Source organism: Beta vulgaris, chromosome 8, assembly GCF_026745355.1.
Source record: "Beta vulgaris subsp. vulgaris cultivar EL10 chromosome 8, EL10.2, whole genome shotgun sequence".
Classification (NCBI taxonomy): domain Eukaryota; kingdom Viridiplantae; phylum Streptophyta; class Magnoliopsida; order Caryophyllales; family Amaranthaceae; genus Beta; species Beta vulgaris.
In genome coordinates this window covers 6,018,009-6,036,760 of record NC_079209.1, presented here as the reverse complement: position 1 = coordinate 6,036,760, position 18,752 = coordinate 6,018,009, and the positions used below count along the sequence as shown (strand labels likewise).

The 18,752-nt window shown below is 36.2% G+C and overlaps 3 protein-coding genes across 3 annotated transcripts; 1 reads left to right on the top strand and 2 right to left on the bottom strand.

The window, feature by feature from the left end:
• Nucleotides 1–183: 183 nt before the first annotated feature.
• Nucleotides 184–2,346, top strand: LOC104900798 (trihelix transcription factor GT-2). The gene is made up of 2 exons (XM_010688318.4): nucleotides 184–700; nucleotides 970–2,346. The coding sequence occupies exons 1-2, from the start codon at nucleotides 270–272 to the stop codon at nucleotides 1,739–1,741; spliced, it is 1,203 nt and encodes a 400-aa protein (XP_010686620.2). The 5' UTR covers nucleotides 184–269; the 3' UTR covers nucleotides 1,742–2,346.
• A 1,653-nt stretch (nucleotides 2,347–3,999) lies between these two features.
• On the bottom strand, nucleotides 4,000–8,664 carry LOC104900797 (omega-6 fatty acid desaturase, chloroplastic). The gene is made up of 10 exons (XM_010688317.4): nucleotides 8,470–8,664; nucleotides 8,306–8,351; nucleotides 7,299–7,564; nucleotides 7,066–7,209; nucleotides 6,812–6,963; nucleotides 6,335–6,457; nucleotides 6,061–6,238; nucleotides 5,847–5,965; nucleotides 5,637–5,751; nucleotides 4,000–4,461 (listed from the first exon to the last, which is right to left on the bottom strand). The coding sequence occupies exons 1-10, from the start codon at nucleotides 8,506–8,508 to the stop codon at nucleotides 4,300–4,302; spliced, it is 1,344 nt and encodes a 447-aa protein (XP_010686619.2). The 5' UTR covers nucleotides 8,509–8,664; the 3' UTR covers nucleotides 4,000–4,299.
• A 7,187-nt stretch (nucleotides 8,665–15,851) lies between these two features.
• On the bottom strand, nucleotides 15,852–17,766 carry LOC104900861 (nudix hydrolase 2). Its single transcript, XM_010688391.3, has 8 exons — nucleotides 17,488–17,766; nucleotides 17,329–17,394; nucleotides 17,068–17,208; nucleotides 16,783–16,860; nucleotides 16,650–16,700; nucleotides 16,522–16,556; nucleotides 16,263–16,371; nucleotides 15,852–16,037 (listed from the first exon to the last, which is right to left on the bottom strand). Exons 1-8 carry the CDS (start codon nucleotides 17,764–17,766, stop codon nucleotides 15,852–15,854), a joined length of 945 nt encoding a protein of 314 aa, XP_010686693.1.
• Nucleotides 17,767–18,752: the final 986 nt, after the last annotated feature.

The window sequence follows — 18,752 nt, the reverse complement described above, 5'->3', positions numbered from 1 at the left end:
TTGATTATCAAATACAATTGTAACACTAATTTGTAAACTTCCAAATACAACTTCAGAAGTTAAGTGTAAAAATAGTGTAGTCATCTTCATTTACCCCTTACCAAATGAATTTTTACCAAAAAATCTTCCTTTCTTGTTTCACCCCCTCTATTCATCTTTCCCCCAACATCTCCACTTTTTATTTTTTCTCATTTTATCCTTTTTTTTTAAAAAATTTCACCACAACCGGCAATAATTTTTGATCTCACCAGTCACAACTACTAAAAAAAATGGAAGAATTATTCAGTACTGACCGGCAATTACCCGTCGCCGGTTTCCCCGAGGAGCTAACTCCTTTCCCTGACCCTGAACCTCAACCACACTCTTCCTCCACCGTTGGATTCTTCTACCCTCAATCAACGCCACTGATTTCTTCTCCGGCGCCACAGAAACTCCGCCCTATAAGATCCAACGGTAAAAATCCGCCGGAATATTCTGCGTCTGATGACGCATTGCTCAGAATCAATGGTTGTAATTCGTCGGAGCTAGGGTTTCTTCAATTTCAGTCTAATTTAGGGGAAAATGGAGGAAATTTTAGGTTGCCGGAAAAGTTGGAAGATGACACGTCAGCTGATGCACTTTTACAAATGAAGTCTGAAATGGATGCTCACTTGATTTCTAACTTTAAATCTCAAATTTCACACCTCAATTTCTCCTTCAGGTATTTTGTTTGTGTTTACGTTGAATGTTACTCTTAATGTAGTGTAAAATGTGATAAAAATGTGATGTGTGGATTATAAATGTATGTGTTGTTTGATGTACTTACCTCATTTTGAAATAAGTGAAACACTTCTGTCGATTATGTCGATTATGTGAGAGTTTTTTGAGAGGAGTGTTTTACTTATTTTAGAATGGAGGAAGAGAATAAGAGTTGAGCTTGTATGATTTGGGAGGAGTGCAGTGATTTGACTGGATTGTTTTTTGAATCAGTTCGTCGTCGGATTGTAGTGGTGAATCCGAGCATAAGGTGGAGGAACCGAGTTCGAGTGGGAGACCGAGGAAGAAGAGGAGGAAGAGGATGGAGTTATTTTTAGAAAATTTGATGAGTCAAGTTATACACAAGCAAGAGCAGATGCATTACCAGTTAATGGACTTGATAGAGAAGAAGGAGAAGGAGCGGATTACTAGAGAGGAAGCGTGGCATCAACGAGAGATGGAGCGTGCTAAGAGAGCGGAGCAGATTAGAGCTCAGGAGGCTGCTCGTAGCCTTGCTCTTATTTCGTTTATTCGTAATGCTCTTGGGGTTACTGACATACAGGTCCCCGAGCTCTTATCGTTACCCCCGGTTTTCTCTGGGGAAGAGATTGGTGATCCTCAGATGCTGGGGCAAGGTGAACTAGACAAGTTTGATCCTAACAATAAGAGGTGGCCGACCTCTGAAGTCCAAGCGCTCATCACTCTACGAGCTGCTTTGGATGACAAGTTTCGTACTTTAGGTGCCAAGGCTCCTGTGTGGGAAGAAGTATCAGCAGGGATGGCTAAAATGGGATATGTTCGGAGTGCGAAGAAATGCAAAGAGAAGTGGGAGAATGTTAATAAATATTATAAGAAGGCAACAGGCAATGGGAAGAAACCTTCTGAGAATGCCAAGTCATGCCCATACTTCCATGAGCTAGAAACCCTCTATAGAAATCGGCTTATTACTGCTGCAAAAGCAAACTCTCCCAGCAATGAAGATCCTGAACAGAACGGAATTTTGTAGGAAGTTAGATTAGCCTTGGACTTCAACATTATCACAGCTTATTCAAGTTACCTGACCTATTATAAGATAGTTGGAATTGAATGTTCCCCTTGTTTGGTAATTGAATATTCCTGATTCATTTTCCATCTGCTCTGCATGTCTTGTAATGGACAGAGAAGGAAAGCAGGATATTCTTTGAAGCCTTCATTTTGGCTTTATGCTCATTGATGAATGATGATCTCTGCTTAGAGTGGAACTAATATGGTACATCCAGAAGACCGGCACTGCCTAGTGCCTACGGTCTCAATCTTGTTTCCTCTGTCATGAATCAGCTTATTTGCTTCTTCGGCATGTTATATCATTGTTGCTATGTCGTTGATCTTTCATTTGGATATAGCCAACAAATTGTGCCTGGAAGGATGTCGGGTAAAACAGCAAAACTCTTCTTGGCATGTTGCTGGCTAGTCCTTTTTGATATTGTTCTGCTTTCATCTAGATTGAGGCATTGAGCAGCTAAGGATTTAAGTAAGCATCGGGAGAAGGATATTCAGAATGTAATGTAGGTCACATGTAACGTATTTAAAGCAGAAATGAAATGAAGTTTAGCTCAGTGCCCTTTTTATTTATGTGGTGGCTTAATCTTCTTGCAAACCCTCTTATGATGCAAAAACTTTTCCAGGTATTACTGAGATTATCATTGATTAACAATTATTACAACAGGCATTACTGTAAGACTAATGCAATGCCATTGTTCTACATTGAACACAAAAAACTTAAAGCTTCTAAGTTTTGATGTGAATTGCATTGCAACACGATACCCTTCCTTGTACTCTGTGGGGGTGCGACATGTACACAGGGTCTGACCGTCTGAGGTTACCCTCGCCATGCAAAGCCTTGATGGTGAATATAATGTCGTCGTTTGGCAATGCTAGTGGCGTTTAACCTCAGTTACCTTCATATATCACCAATAGAAAAGCACCAAAAGAAAGGAGTAGAACAAGGTCGAAATGGGTATTACTGACAGCAGAATGGCTACTATTACAGGGGGATCTGGCTGCATATAATAAGGAAAACTCAAGATGAATGATGCCATGAGCAATATCAATAAGACCTTGACCCAACTTCTGTTGTCATTCATAGCTCAGAAAATATAAGATGAGAGAAAGAAAGAAAACACTCAAACAGGGTGTTCTGGTGTTGTTTATGTGCTGTATGATTAGTAGTTAATTCTCTATTACTTGTTAATGAATATTGTATGGAGGCAGGTAGATATTATAAGCTTGTGAAAACCATTTGATCAACTCAAGAGTTGTGGAAACTGAAAAGTGAAAGAATTAAAAGCAGCACTTTTACCATTTTGAGAGAGATATTTACTTCCATCTCTCTAAAACTAAACAGTCATACACGCGTATAAATCTGGTTTTGCTTCTAATATTTGTCTAAACAGCTAGGTTCATTGTTCATTATTCATTATCATCCAACTTGTTGATCTAATTAATTGCCTGTATCATTAATCATTTAATGGCTTTTGTTGGTGGTTTTACTTTTTTGTAATTTTGTGAGTTTATAGACCAAAGGGGGACCAAAAGATGCATCTACAACGAGTACGAGGTCATTTTGTGAATTTCACATTTGTGAATTCAAGTCAGATAATCAAACTACTTTCTCCATTGAATTTTAATGCATCAAAGAAGATTTGCCATTGTTACCCTTCATATTCTTTGTTGTATCCCATGCTAGTGCACAAAGGAAGAATCTTCACAGTCCGTTTGGTTAGTGGTCATAAATGGTGGTAATAGTAATGTAATTTAGTGTAAATTTGTAAAGAAGTTCTCATGTCAATGACCATGGTAATGAAATTTCCATTACCATCCAATACCACCTTACACAAGTGGTAATGGATAGGAAGAAAATAGATATTTTGGGATCAAGTAGTATTACCATGAGTAATGATGTGAAATTTACTTTACAAATTTATACTATATAATACATTATCATTACCACCATTTACAACATCTAACCAAACAGGCAGTCAGTGTTACCCTTCATTTCAATACTTGTATTTTGTAGACAACCTTTATTCTAGTGTTGAAACTAGAAAAACTAGACGATAAATCGTAACGATGGCATGCAAGGAAGCTAGGGACTTGTTCGTCCGAGTCCATCTGTTGACGGAGGTGAACAACCAGCCTTCTAACCCCGGTCTTGCCAAAATATCACAGAAAAAATGGCAAATTAAGAGAAGCTGAAAGATGTAATCAAATGATGATACATTCCTCAATCGCGATCCACAATCAATAAATATATATTTTCAGAAATATATTGTTACATTTTCTAATTTGTATAACTAAATTTGTTATTCTGCAAATGCTGAGACTAGTTCTCTTTTGCAAAACCGAATGTACTTCAATGGTCGTAATAATACTTTGTGTGCTACCTTACACTTTGCTCGTACTGCATAGCGAACGTGACTGTCATTAACCCTACATCCGGAATTCCAGATTCACGAACCAATATTCGGTAGGTTGAAAGTAGATTACCAAGATCCTACCAGGGACCAAATGCTGACAATGGATATCTCAAGCATAATCAGGCATCACTCTTTTAAGGAATGATATTGGCTGTGACTCTTCAGGGACAACTTTCTCAAAAGAGACATAATTTTCCTCTTTATCATAGACATGGCATGTTGTCATAATTGTCCTCATTAAGCGCCAATTCCATATAGCCTTGTTCAGGTACTGCCATAAGCAAAGGAAAATGTCATAACAGCTATCAAAACCATAACAATATGTAAAGCAACCACCAAACGGATAACAACAGAATCCTAATCTCTCGTCCTCAACATCCTGTCTCACATCCGCATTTTCTCAAGTCAGATTTCCCTTTTCCTTCTCGTTTTAGTCATATATCCGTATCTATTCAGCCTTCCTGTTAGCTACAATTTCAATTAAGATTAGGTTATGTTATCCTAATTTCTTTAGCGGGTTGAGTTTCTTATCTACTAATTAAGATTGTTCTCTTGAGTTTTTGAGAGCTTAATTCTTCTAATATATAGCTGGAAATCATCAATATCATCAGAACCTTCATTGTTCTTTTTCCAGATCTAATGAAGGGTTGATTATGAAAGTTCTTGATATTTTAACTAATGTTTATCTTCGCTTAAACTTGTAGGCTTCTTGAAAAATCTCAAAGCAACTAACGGAACAAAGAGGAAGACAAAACGTGAGATTCTCTTTCCGAACCAATCCATTGATTTTTGTATCCTTTTTTTCTAGGAGTAGTATATGATGGGAGCTCCCACTGAGCTACCCAAGGGGTTTAGTAGTTTTAGTGTCAAGAAAGATATATATGCAGTAATATTTTTACTATGTTCTAGAGTCTAGACTACAAAAACTATAAATATTAACTCATAATTTTGATGTAACTCGATATACAAAATGAAACTTAGTATTTAATATTTATGAGATCACTTGACAATTCAAAAAGAAAAAAAGGAAAAATTCCCAAGAACAATTTCAATTATGGCTGGTGTTCCATTAAGAACCCCCAACTACGAGTTATTATAGTATAAGCCAAACTATAAGGGTACATTTTTCAACTTGTTCCAAGTGGCTGGTTACTTACCAGTTGATTGTACTGTCCCAAGTGGTTGCGAACTCAATGGATCGATTAATTAAGATGATTTTTCACACCTCCCCAACCTCTCTTAAGTCCTACTTTCCCTTGCTCAACCGCCCCCTCAATTTCCCAGCCGAAATACTACCCCATTCCCTGTCCAGGCAAGTTTGTATAATTGTTGTGAACTTTTCCAAATAATAACCTTCACATTGCATAGGCGGCAGGCTAAAAACCTAGTTTCATTTTATCATTAAGGACTCTCAAGCACATATATTTTAAAGACTAGGAAACATACCTTTCCCCAGTTCTCATTTAGGGATTGATGAGCAGCTCGCAAATTATAACTCGGAATTTTAGGAGAGATGTGATGAGGAATATGCACATTAATATCATGGCACAAGACCTCTATCCTGCATGTAGCAATGGAATATTTTAAAGATTAGAGCTACAACTCGAGATATGAATATATGACTTTCAATGCAAAAATGGGTACAGAGTACATTACCAACGGGGGTAGTCACAGTGTACAGTTCCGTTAAGCTGGGCAGTCGCTGCATTCCACTCTTTTGAATTCTTAAACGGAATATGAGGCGCTGTATGATGGACTATTGTGAAAGTACTCATCTATAATTCAAGAAATAAGAAAACAACAATGAGCGAAAAACAAGTCAAGGCAGAGAACTTTAGCTTATAAGCAATAGATGAAAATGTTTTATTACCCAAAAATGGTAGCCCAACCATGGCATTAGCCAGAACTTGATCCACCCCACTATCCCGGTCTTATATATGATCAAGGGCCAAGCTATAGCCATAAATGCAAAAACAGCAGCTAAGCTTATCTTGACTCGGTTTACTTCACTCGGTCTGAAGTTCTTCACATCGAAGTGCTGCCTGAACCTGCTTGTAAAAGATGACACCAATTCTGTACTTACATCAAGTAATACAGACAGGATCTTGAAAAAGAAAAAACATAATTACATCTCATGGTCATACCAGTGAGCTATTGACATCCAAGGTCGAAGAGGGCCATAAGCGAATATCAAAGCTTTACGCAAGGCTGGAGCTGACTCTATATCCTCTTTCATCACAGGAAGCCAGGCTGTATCTTCATGCAACCTGATTAAATAAACAAAAAGGGACTCGAACATGAGAAGCTGAGATTCTCAAGTTGCATCATGCTTGCTTAAGCTCTATTCTGCAGCAATAAGCTGGATAGCAGTATAAACTTTAGATTCCGTCTACAATATCCGATTGTACAGCTATCTTGAAGCATCCATATTAAATTAATAAGTCAATAATTCAAGTAACGAAAACCCAACACTGTGGAGGATAATGGAAGTATCAGGAAAGGAGCAAGTTTGGTATAGGGGGGTGAGCCAAGGGTGAGAGAAACACTCTAGCAGAGCTAGAGATAAGGCTCACATAATGGGAAACCATGATATATTCTAGGTATGTCTGCTTAGTGCTTACATATTAGTTTTTGCATGATGCTGATCATGCTTGAAGCGCCACGGTTCATAAGGATAAATAAGTGGCATAAATGCAAGAGTCCCAATAATGTCTTCAACTAGCTTATTCTTTGAAAAGGATTTGTGAGCACAATCATGTCCTATCACGAAGAACTGAAATCAAAGGAAAAACCAGGAACGAGAGTCATAATACAGGATTATAACAGTAAGGAGAATTCATACACAAACTCAAGGAGTTGAATTGAAGGAACTTACCCCTGTGATAGCAGTGCCTGTCCACGCCCAGGCAAGAGGAAGCAAGTACCAAGGGGCTTTGGCAATCATAAAGACACCCAAAGCATATGAAGTCACACTTATTAAAACTGATCCACATGCTTTTGCATCATCAATCTCAAACACCTAAGCAAAGATCGGATTCCCTGAAATGAATCGTTATGCTGACACTCTAATTAAGTAATTATAACCCCATAAGCAAACGAAAGCATTACCTTCTTAGGAAGGGAGGTAATAATGTCCCTTAGTGTAACATCATCTGGGAGTGGCTCCCCGATTTGCTGAAAACCATAGCTCTCTGCTAACTGTTTCAGGTCTTGTGTGTTATCTGTTGGGGGAGATGGGGACGGCGGTGGTACAACTGGCACTGCTACAGCCTGCACCAAGTTTGACCTTCTTCTTATACACTTCCATTGTTGGTTGAGTCTCATGTGGCCTAGCTTCTTTAGGCATGGTTTTTGCCATTTTGTGCAAGATATGCCTGCCAATAAAGTGACACAACTCACAAATGAACTTTCGATACATTGTATCAGACATGATTCAGCAATGATCCAATATCTTCAATTCAGAGAGAAACCAACCGATGCTATAATAATATACTTCTATAAAACAAACAATATCTTGAATAATAATATACTTTCATAGACCATTACACACAAGTCCCAACAAGTCACAAAAGTTCAAATTACAACATATTTAGATTTTGCAGCACAACTAGAAGAATTATTACAATTTTTATCTCCATTCTAAATATTATTGGATAAAAGTAAACTAATCATTTTCATATTACTTTAAATTTCACAACAAGGTTTAGTCTTTTCAACTCCAAAAAAAACCCATTATCCAATGCAGTATAACATAATTTCCTAATCTCCCCGCGAACTGCAAACCGATAGAAACGAAATATGGTTGGTTTTGGGCTATTCTTTTTGCCCATTTTGGGCGAACTGCGAATTGGAAAAGCGAATTATATTACACTGATCCAATGCATTAGAAAGTTACAAACCCAAAATTCAAACGGTTTACAAATCTTGTTCTCTAACAAAAAGGGACTAAATTTAATTCCTTTCACCTTAAAGAATTCATTTTTAGGGAATATAAGTGCAAAAAAAATAGTCCCAGTAAGCTAAGTAAGAAATAGCAAATTCAATTCCAACCAAAATATGAAAAAATTCCAATAAGAAACAATGAGAATAGGGAATTAAGAAGAAAGAAAGATTACCAGAGGAACAAAATGGGGTGGGCTGAATGAGACTTTGATGAGTTCCCTGCACAAAAAAAAAAAAATAAAAAAAAATGAGTGACATTTACATAATTTTTATTGAAGGGAACATTTACATAATTATAATATAAAATGAGATGAGAGGAGAGGAAAAAAAAAAAAACCTTGGATAAGAAGAAGGAATCTGCAAGACTGGATGCCATGGAAGTGTAGGGAAAGGAAAGAAAGGGGCGGTCAAAATTGAAGGGCGAAGCTTTTATATAAAAAGGCTGAGAAAATGAGATTGAAATTGAGAGGGAGGGATTCAGATTCTAATTGCTGTTTTTGTCTGGTATAACTATAACCAAGTGTATAGTAAACACACTCGCTTCTGTTCTGGCCACTGCTACTCTGCTAGTGGAGTCAGGAGTGGAGTGGCTACTTCAAAATTAGAAATTGAATCTCTACTTTTTTTTGTTTGTCTCATTTTCTCTGCCAACACACATACATGTGGTGTTCATCATGCGAACGCAAGCCTTCACATATGACACAAGTTCACAATATCCACTTGACTTGATACTTACTTGTCTTATGAAATCCGTTTCTTGATTCGCCTCTATTATTTTTAATTCACTCAGTTCAAACAAATTAAATTCAGTTCAATTTAGTACTCTAATTTAGTTCAAACAAGTTGAGTTCAAGTTAGTTCAGTCGAAAAGAATAGAACCTAGGTGTAGGGATGTAGACGGAATTCAACTTTACCACCTAAGTCACAAATTTTTCACCAAATACTCTCAAGTTTTCGGTTTGTTCACGAGACATCCTCGCACTTTTCAAAATACACGGAATACCCCTCAGTTTCATAACAATATATCCAAATACTCTTAATGACTAACGACGGTGTTAACCGTCGTTAGTCATTAACCCTTATTTTGTTATTTTCAACCTAATTAACCACTAACCCTAACCTCAATCCTAACCCCTACCCTTAAACCCAACCCTAACCCCACAACCCTAACCCTAACACCAATACACCACCCCTCCCCCACCCTCCCACCATCCCCGCAACCCCCTCCCACACAACCCCCCTCCCCTCCTCTATCCCCGTCGATTTCAACTACCTTCCCCCCACCCCCATCGACTTCCACAGCAAACCTCCCCACCCCGCCAATTTCCGCATCCCACAACAGGTGGATGAACCGACTTTCGCAGCCTACAGCTGGTGGCTACATTTTAGAACCGATTTTCTATAGTAGTGTGAGTAGAGGAGAGAGATAAGAAAGCTGCGCCAACCGTCGAGGGTCCAGGGGAAAGGATCGAAAATTCGGGATGCATTTTAGAACTGATTTCTACAGTGAGTAGAGGAGAGAGAGAAGAAAGCAGCGCCAACCGACAAAGGTCGGGGGAAGGGAGCGAAATTCGACGGGGGTGGGGGAAAATCGAGTGGGGGTTGTGATGAGTGATATTTATATCACTCTAAACCTCTTATTTATCCCTATATCTAACCTTTATTTTGTATTTTACCCTCTTTTATTTGTTTGTTTTGCTTAAAATGCACCTTTTTTTTTTTGTTTTCCTAGTTCTTTTTAGATATGTCTTTGTTTTACTTTTCAAGTTACTTTTTACATTATTTTCTTGGTTCTTTATAGGTCCAATTAAAATATACTTTTAATTTCATCTATAAAAGCCAAAGGAATGCACAAATGTGGAGTAAACCATGAATGATGAAGGGACGGAGGCAAATGGAAGTTGAAGAAACAAGGTTCACAAGATGGTCAACTTTGAACGATCATATCTTCCATACTATAAATCATTTATCAGTGATTCAAATTGGAGAGTAAAATTTGGCTCGTTATCTTTCCAACAATAGGTCACATGCTTGATTTGCATTAAAAACGAGAAAGTTATGGTCATTTGAAGTTGAGTTGTTTGTACAATTTTCTTAGGAGCGCCCGCTCCCTTTTCAAAGGAGCGCCCGCTCCTTGTTTTTGGAGCTCCCGCTCCCAGGTCGCTCGCTGGTCGCTCCAACTTTCTGTTTTTCCCAGTTACCATAGGAGCGCCCGCTCCTTTCAAATTTCCGGACAGCTCTGTTTTTTTCGTGACTCTTTAATGATGTAATAATTGGACCTATAAATAGGGATCATCCCTCATGAAGGGGAACCTAATTTTGAAGGAGGATTAACCTCCATTAGTCTTAGATTAGGATTTTAAGTGAGAAAATTCTCAAAACCTAGAGAGAGAAAATGGAGAAAACTCAAAGAGAGGTTGAAAATTGTAGATTCAAGGGTGACACTTGTATTGGAACTTTCAACCATTAATCAATGAGCATTTCTTACTCTATCTCCTCTTTTATTGTTTTATTTCAATTATTTTTCTTAGATTAGTTGTTCATGATTAGTTTAATTATTTATGATTTATTTTATTTAGTTTAATGTTAGATTAATGATTATTATCATGTTATTAAAATTTAATTTTTCTAAAGTCCTCATTTATGTATTTATGGAGTAGTTTGTTGGTTAGGGTTTGGGTGAAAACCCAACGATGATTGAATTGGGCATTCAAGATTGGATTTAGAGATTTGCGTGATTATTATTGCTTGTTTAGCTCTTCTAATCTATGTTGCATTCTCTTTGATCACTTGAATGTCGTATTGGATGGAGTTGATTGATTTAGGTTGGCATGAGAGTGTGACCTGTTGATTTCTATTATTGACTTGGGTTACTTTGAACCTCGGGATATGTTAGTAATGGATGAGAGTCCTTATTTGATGTCTTTGAGGATTTCTCCGCTTATGAGAGTAGGATGGGAGTTGTGTGTTGGGTCAATAGCTAATTCAAGTAGTGTTCATGTATTATCTTTATGTTTGATATTCGTATGCCTATTTCATGATTATTAGTTGGTGTTTAATCCCATCTCCTAACTTTAGTTATCTTTGATATTTAGCTTTTTCGTAGTTCTTAGTTGGTTATTGACGATTTCCGACTTGATTCTGGCCTAGCTTATTGTTTTATCAATACATTTTGGTGTTCCTTAGTCCCTGTGGATTTCGACCCTTACTTATCACTTTACCTAGTTTAGTGATTTAGTTAGGTTTTGCTTAACCTTAGGAGATTAGTAACGACATAGTTTTTCGTATGTCAAAATGGCGCCGTTGCCGGGGACTTCGGCTAACATTGATTTGTGTTGATTAGATGAGTCTAGGCTATTTGTCTATTTCTCTTTTATTTGTTCTATTTGATTTCATTTTCTTTTCTTAAAAAAAATTTCAAAAAAATGGCAATCTTTTCCCTTTCCCAATATGAATATGAAGTATTTTGGAGGTACTATTGGAGGCTTGGAGATTCTCTTGATTGTGACCATAGTTTTGAAAAATGGGAAATATGTGATGTGATGTGATGTTTGAGGGTCTAAATGAAGAAACTAGAAAGGTGGTAGAGTCTATGTCTAATGGTGATTTCCATGCTCAATCTTTGGATGAGGCTTGGAGTCTATTTGAATGGTTGGCTAGAGATACATATGAATGGGAAATGTCAATGAATGCTAATCAAAATCTTGAAAATTTCTCTAGTTATGAACCCGAGACTTGTATTTCTCCCCCAACTTCCTTTCATTTGGATGAATTTGCTAATGTTGCCCATGCATCTTATGAATTATCTTCAAGCCCTTGCATAAATTCATATGATCAATCCTATGCTACCAATGATGAATCTCATATGCTTGATTATGAACCCCTTCCCCAATTTGATTCTCAAAATGCTCCCCCGAGGCCCCGACTATTGTTTATCCCCTTTTGCAATTAGAAATTGATTTGAAATTGCTGAGGGAAAAATTAGGTTGCAATAATGACATTCTTGAGTTTAATGATGTTGATTCGAGGGATATTAAAAATGAAAATCAATTGGGAAAGAGTAGCCTAGATCTTGATGATGGTTTTTAGAGTAGTGATGATGAGGAGTATGCTCTTGAGGAGAAAAGACCTATTATTGAGGATATTGTTGAAATTGAGGATGTTTATGAGTCTATTCATTCTCTTTTTGAATCTAATGTGTCTACCTCTAATGAGTTGGACCTTACTCTTCCTCCTTGTGCTTTAGAGTGCCTACCCTCTCCTACTACCCCTTCTTGCTCGAGTGAAGATCTTGGTCAATTTGAGAGTGAGATACATTATTTGGTGGTTGGTAATGTTTTTGAGGATTTAGAGGATGGAAAAGATGTTTGTAAGGAGTCATTGGTCGAAAAAGCTTGTGATTTGAAGACTTATGATATAGGAGAAGTCATTTGTGAAACCTTAGTTTCTATTCCTTCACCTTATATCCCATTTTCAAGAAAGCTTGACCTACTTCCGTCCTTTCCCATCTCTTTCCCTTATTTACCCAAAATACCTCCATTAGAGGAGCCACCTTCATCCCTTCCCTTTCAAGGGCCCAATTTGATTAATTTTGAGGAAGAGAGTGAGATTGCCACAAAAAAAGAGTTTGTTGAGGAAACTTTGCCATTTTATTCTTCTTTTTATTTTGATTCTTCTTTTTCTTATTTCTTTGTTTTTCCTTTTGATCCTTCTTGTTTTCGGCATACCTTTCCTCCTTTGTATCAAGTTGCACTATATCTTGTGCATACTTTTTATTTAAGACTCCGTTTGGTAGGGCGTAAAACATTTTCGGTGTAAAATGATTTTCATGGAAAACAATTTACAATGGAAAACACAATTCCAAAATTAGTTTTCCGTTGTTTGGTTCGATGTAAGAAAAATGATGAAGTCAAAGGAAAATGAAAGGGAAAGTAAGGAGGTAGTGAGAGGAGTGTACAAGAGAGATAAGGAAAATAGTTTTCCCTTCATTTTGAAAGGAAAATGGTTTTCCATCATTGGGAGAGTAAATTTACCCCAAGGGAAAATGGTTTTACACTCTTTTGCCAACCAAACAATGTAAAACTGAAAATAGAGGAAAACAGTTTTCCGGGAAAACGTTTTACGCCCTATCAAACGGAGCCTAAGTATTGCATATGCTATGTTAATGGAAATGTGTGCTAGTGCATTTGACAAACTCTTGCGATCTTTGAATTGCTATTTACTATAAAGGTCAAGCTTATGACCATAAATAAGCCTTTCTCGGGAAGTAACCCGTGATTTCTTGCTTTCATTTTATTTTAGTATTTTTATTTTCTATCCTTGATTTATTTAGGTACATAATTGGAAAAACATTCATTCTCGATAGCACGTGGAAAGCAAATCATGGTTTTGAGGAACATGATTAGAAATGGAGAAATTGGGTCATTTGCGAGTATCTACACCCACCTATTTCTCCGCCTATGAGAGTAGGATGGGAGTTGTGTGTTGGGTCAATAGCTAATTCAAGTAGTGTTCATTTATTATCTTTATGTTTGATATTCTTATGCCTATTTCATGATTAGTTGGTGTTTAATCCCATCTCCTAACTTTAGTTATCTTTGATATTTAGCTTTTTCGTAGTTCTTAGTTGGTTATTGACGATTTCCGACTTGATTCTGGCCTAGCTTATTGTTTTATCAATACATTTTGGGGTTCCTTAGTCCCTGTGGATTTCGACCCTTAGCTTACTTATCACTTTACCTAGTTTAGTGATTTAGTTAGGTTTTGTTTGACCTTAGGAGATTAGTAACGACATAGTTTTTCCGATGTCAGGTTGCGAGGGGGTGAGGGGAGGGGCTGCGAGGGGGTGGGGGGAGGGGCTGTGGGGGGTGGCCGTGGAGAGGGTGGGGGAGTGGGTGGTGGGAGAATGGGTTAGGATTAGGGTTAGGGGTAGGAGTTAGTATTAGGGTTAAGATTAGGAATTAATTAAGGTTTAAAGTAAAAAATTAGGATAATGACTAACCAATGTTAGTCATTAAGGACATTTGAGTGTATTATTGTGAAATTGAAGAGTACACCACGTTTAAAAGTGCGAGGGTACCTCGTGAAAAAACCAAAAACTCTGAAGTATTTGGTGAAAAAACCGCCTAAGTTATACACTTATACGACATTCACTGAATGTGTGTACATAAAGATTCCATTGGATGTAGTCCCCCTACATTTTCAATTTCTCTTATAGAACCATCTCATAGTGACAAACTGATTCATGCGCCAATTGGTTGAATAAAAACTAAGTAATCAAACTTATATTAAGTAGGTAAAAGTCCCCCCACCCAAAAAAAAAAAAGGTAAAAGTTTTAATAATTATACAAAAAAGTCTCAACCATTAAGGGTATGTTTGGCAAAACTGATTGCAATGGAGCTGAAACTGATTAGGTAGCAGCTAAAACTGTACGTTAAGATGCTGAAACTGGTAAGCTAGCTGATTGCATAACCTGTTTGGTTTTATTATGACTGTAGTTAAAATATCTTTTTAGACTTAAAAACATAAAAAGAAAATATCTTTTTAGGTTTAAAAAGATAAAAAGAAAATAATAATAATAATAATAATAATAATAATAATAATATAATAATAATAATAATAATAATAATAATAATAATAATAATAATAATAATAATAATAATAATTTTCAGCACCTGATCTCAGAAGCTATATTTTACCCCAACTCAATTTCAGTCAAATTTTGGACTTAAATTTTATTTAAGTTCCTCCGACAAACACCACTAATCATATAAGGTGACTTAAAATTATAGCACCTTATCATTTAAGTCACTAAAATGCTTCCCCAAACAGAGCCTAAAACTTAAAAGTTAAACAAAACTACTCAAAAGCGAAGCAGTGTGATAGAAAGATGCTTGGTCAATCAGTTAAGAGGCCAACTCTTTTTACTTAAGTTGTTTGCTTTTCGAAGTATATAAGCTATACTTCTTCTATTCCATATTAATCACAGTTTATTGAATTTTGACACTATTCAATACACTACTCCCTCCGTTTCAAAATATAAGTCGTTTAAGGTTTTTGCACATAGATTAAGAATTTAGTTAATTTTAGTTAGATTTGCATGGGTAATAAGAATTGACATTAAATATTATATTGATAATACCAAATAACCTATAAGCTTATCTTGATAATATAAAATTGCATTTAATCTTACATTGGTATTGTAGAATGCCTTATATTTTGAAACAAATTCTTCTAGCTAAAATGCCTTATAATTTGAAACAGAGGGAGTACTATTTAGTCATTTATTATGATTCATATGTATGGATAGACATTATCTTATGAGATCATATTAAATTTGCCTCGATATAAACATACACGTGTGCGCCATACACACACACTCTTTCACGATGTCAATTTTTTATAACCGTTACTTATAGATGATTCAAAATACTAATGATTAAATTAAAGTTGTACATAGAAAATATTAAAACTCCACAAGTCTCAAATAATATGGAAACGAATAAATATTATTAATAATTAATATTTCTAATTGCACAAATAAAATAATTTGAATAGTTGATATTCTTAAAATATTAATAATCTTTAATCAACAAACACAATATCAAATAGAATTATTGGCTGTTAAATTTATCTCGTCATAGCTAGGGCCATTGCGCATCATCCTCTAAGTTTACATATTAGATCCTACACCCATGAGAGCATGATGTGCATTAGTGTCATTTGGAAGCCTGGTTATTGAAGTAGATGCAGTCCCTTCCATCTCTAAAGCTTGGTTTGATAGCCACTGCAGGAAACCCTGAATATTGACCTTTGATACTTGCCTTGCAAATTTTAACCATGTTCCTCAGGAGCTCATATTTCTTAACAAAAGGCTGCGCTGCATATTCTTGGAAGGGCATCCACTGCTCATCGAAATCGATAAGGACAAGTCATGACATATTAAAAAGCATTCCATAAGAAAAAATACTCCCTCCGCTTCTTTTTGTTCCTCCTATTTGTAATCTTTTTGTTAGACGAAACTGGTCTAAGTAGGAAGAACTTTTTGAAACGGAGGGAGTAATAGTCAAGACTCAACTTATACAGTTATTGGCAATCTTTATAGCTTAAGAATTAGTGAATGAAGTTACCTGAGCTGCCTCAATTTCTGATTCCTGAACTTGGATGTTGAAGGACAAGGGTTGCAGCAAACATACAAAGAAAAGATCCGACTTTTGGAAAAATGCCATGTGGTGTTCTCTGTTGATATAAACAAGATCATGTAGTTAAAATCTGGTATATTAGATGGTATAAATCTGTTTTCTTCCTTCTTAAGTCTTAACTAGTCTTCCTTGAGAAAAACTATGGCAACTTTGTAAGACAGCAATCATGTAAAGACTAAAGAGCTACCTGAACGTCAGCATTTCCACAAATTTAGTTTCAATCTGCACAAATTGAAGTAACAATTAATGGCAAGAAAGTAAGTTAAACTGTTAAAGGGATATATATTCTGAGAAACTTGTAAGTTCAGTTCTTACGCCAGTTTCTTCTTTAACTTCTCGCACAGCCGCAGCACAAATGTCCTCACCCTGAAGATTTTCAGTTAAATTGTCAATAACTCACTCACTATAAGGTAACTTATGTAAGCTAAGGAAGGATCCTAAAGCCAACCTCGTTGATCGTTCCGGTAGGGAACTTCCACACTCCCTTTCCTCTTAACATTCCATTCTTCTCTTGAACCACTAGTACCTACAACATCATAGACATAGTCATATGTGCGAAGTGCAACAAAGTTATACACACAACTCAGAGGCATCATATATGCACACATGCTCATTTATATGGCTATGTAATTACTCTCCAGCTATAAAGCAACAAAGACAGAACAAGTACTAGAAGAGTATTATTTTCTGCTGAAGTAGTGAAAATTAAGCATCAGCTGTTATAACTAAGTACCTCTTTCTTGTGGTTGACGACAAGAGCACCAACACTCACGCGATGAGATGCATTTGCTGGAAGCGCACTGGGTTCATCTAGAGGGAGCCACTTTGTTAACATCAAATATCTTGCTTCTGCATGATGGTAATTAAATCCTTCCTACAAAAAAACATCCAAAAAAACAGGACCTAATTAACTAAAGAAGCGAAACCAACCATGCCAGTTTTAAGTATAAAATCAATGGAATTTAGAAGATTGCAGGCTGGCCAGGCCACTTACCTTGACAGCAGCTTCAATAAGATTGTAATGTTGTATAGGAAGTTTAATCCACACCCCTCTTTTACCCTGCATTAACAATATAATAACTAGTATTGTTAACCTTGAAAGTAATTTATATATAATGTCATGGAGAATTAATTAAGCATGAAGAATAATAACCAGTTGCCTCCAGTACGAAAGGGAAGATCTAAGGGAAGACGCGAAGTGGTAAGAGTTCATGGGCTCCTGAATGTCCACAATTAGACCTCCATGCTCATCTTCTCTTGCTGGAAGTAGTCTATCCGAAACCTGTGATGATCTCGAAAAACTCGAGATGAATTGATGTCTTGTCGGAGTCTGCCTACTTCCAATAATTTTTTTAAGCTTAGCCAAAGCTAACAAGCAAAGGAAGGGAGAAAAGAAAATTAAAGGTAAGAACTTCAATCCATCAATACTCATAATGATTAAGATCATAAACATAACTAAGCAGAGTTAAGTAGTAAATAGAACAAAACCTTGGTGACCATGAGGGTGTTTTGCTAAATTAAAGGTGTTATTTGTTGTAAGATATGATAAAGCTGAAAAATGCCGGTTGCAAATAGATCTTAGAGACATCATATTCATGGATCACGGCTAATTAATCGAATTAAATAGTAGGAATACTATATTAGTGCAATTCAATTGTAGTAATTAATGTATGTAGTTTTAGACTCTTGGTTTTGATATATACTCCTATATATATATAAGAAGGACAACTATATCAGTAGCTTCCAATCTTATGCATGTCTTTCATGGGAACGTACGTCCAACCATGTTCATGGTGAGGATCGTGTCCAAAAGTCTGAATAGAATGTGGACTTGAATTTCCAAATTTTCTACGTGTGATTGTTTTTTTAATGTTGAATAAAACAACACACTTGCACCTGAAATTGAAAGGCAAACGATTTACATAGCCTATCTACAAAATGTTTACCCTAAAATAATGTAAGTGAATTTTATTATTTCTATTACTAAAAATAAACATAAATAAATACTAAATCCTAACTCGACAATGTCAAAATAGACATACCAATTTTTTTTATGGGAAACGACCTTTTATAATAGAATTATTTATTTATTCTTAGTATTCAATAGATAAATGTAGCATATTTTCCACGTAATTAGTAATTACTGAGTACTCATATGAAATTACAAGGAATACTCCATCTATTCGTGGGTTGTTTTTCCAAACCTTGACTGGGCCAAATCAAATATTAGCCTCTACTTGGTGCGAGTGCCGAGTAGGAGTAATGCTTGCGTCGAATTAAAAGGAATATTTGCGTCAAATTGAAAGGAATGTATTGGTAATAAGTAATAACATAGTATATGATATGCGTGCAGCGTGTCAAAGGCTTTTGTCTTTCTTTTTACATCATGACGCTAAAGAAAGTAAGAAACAAATCGAC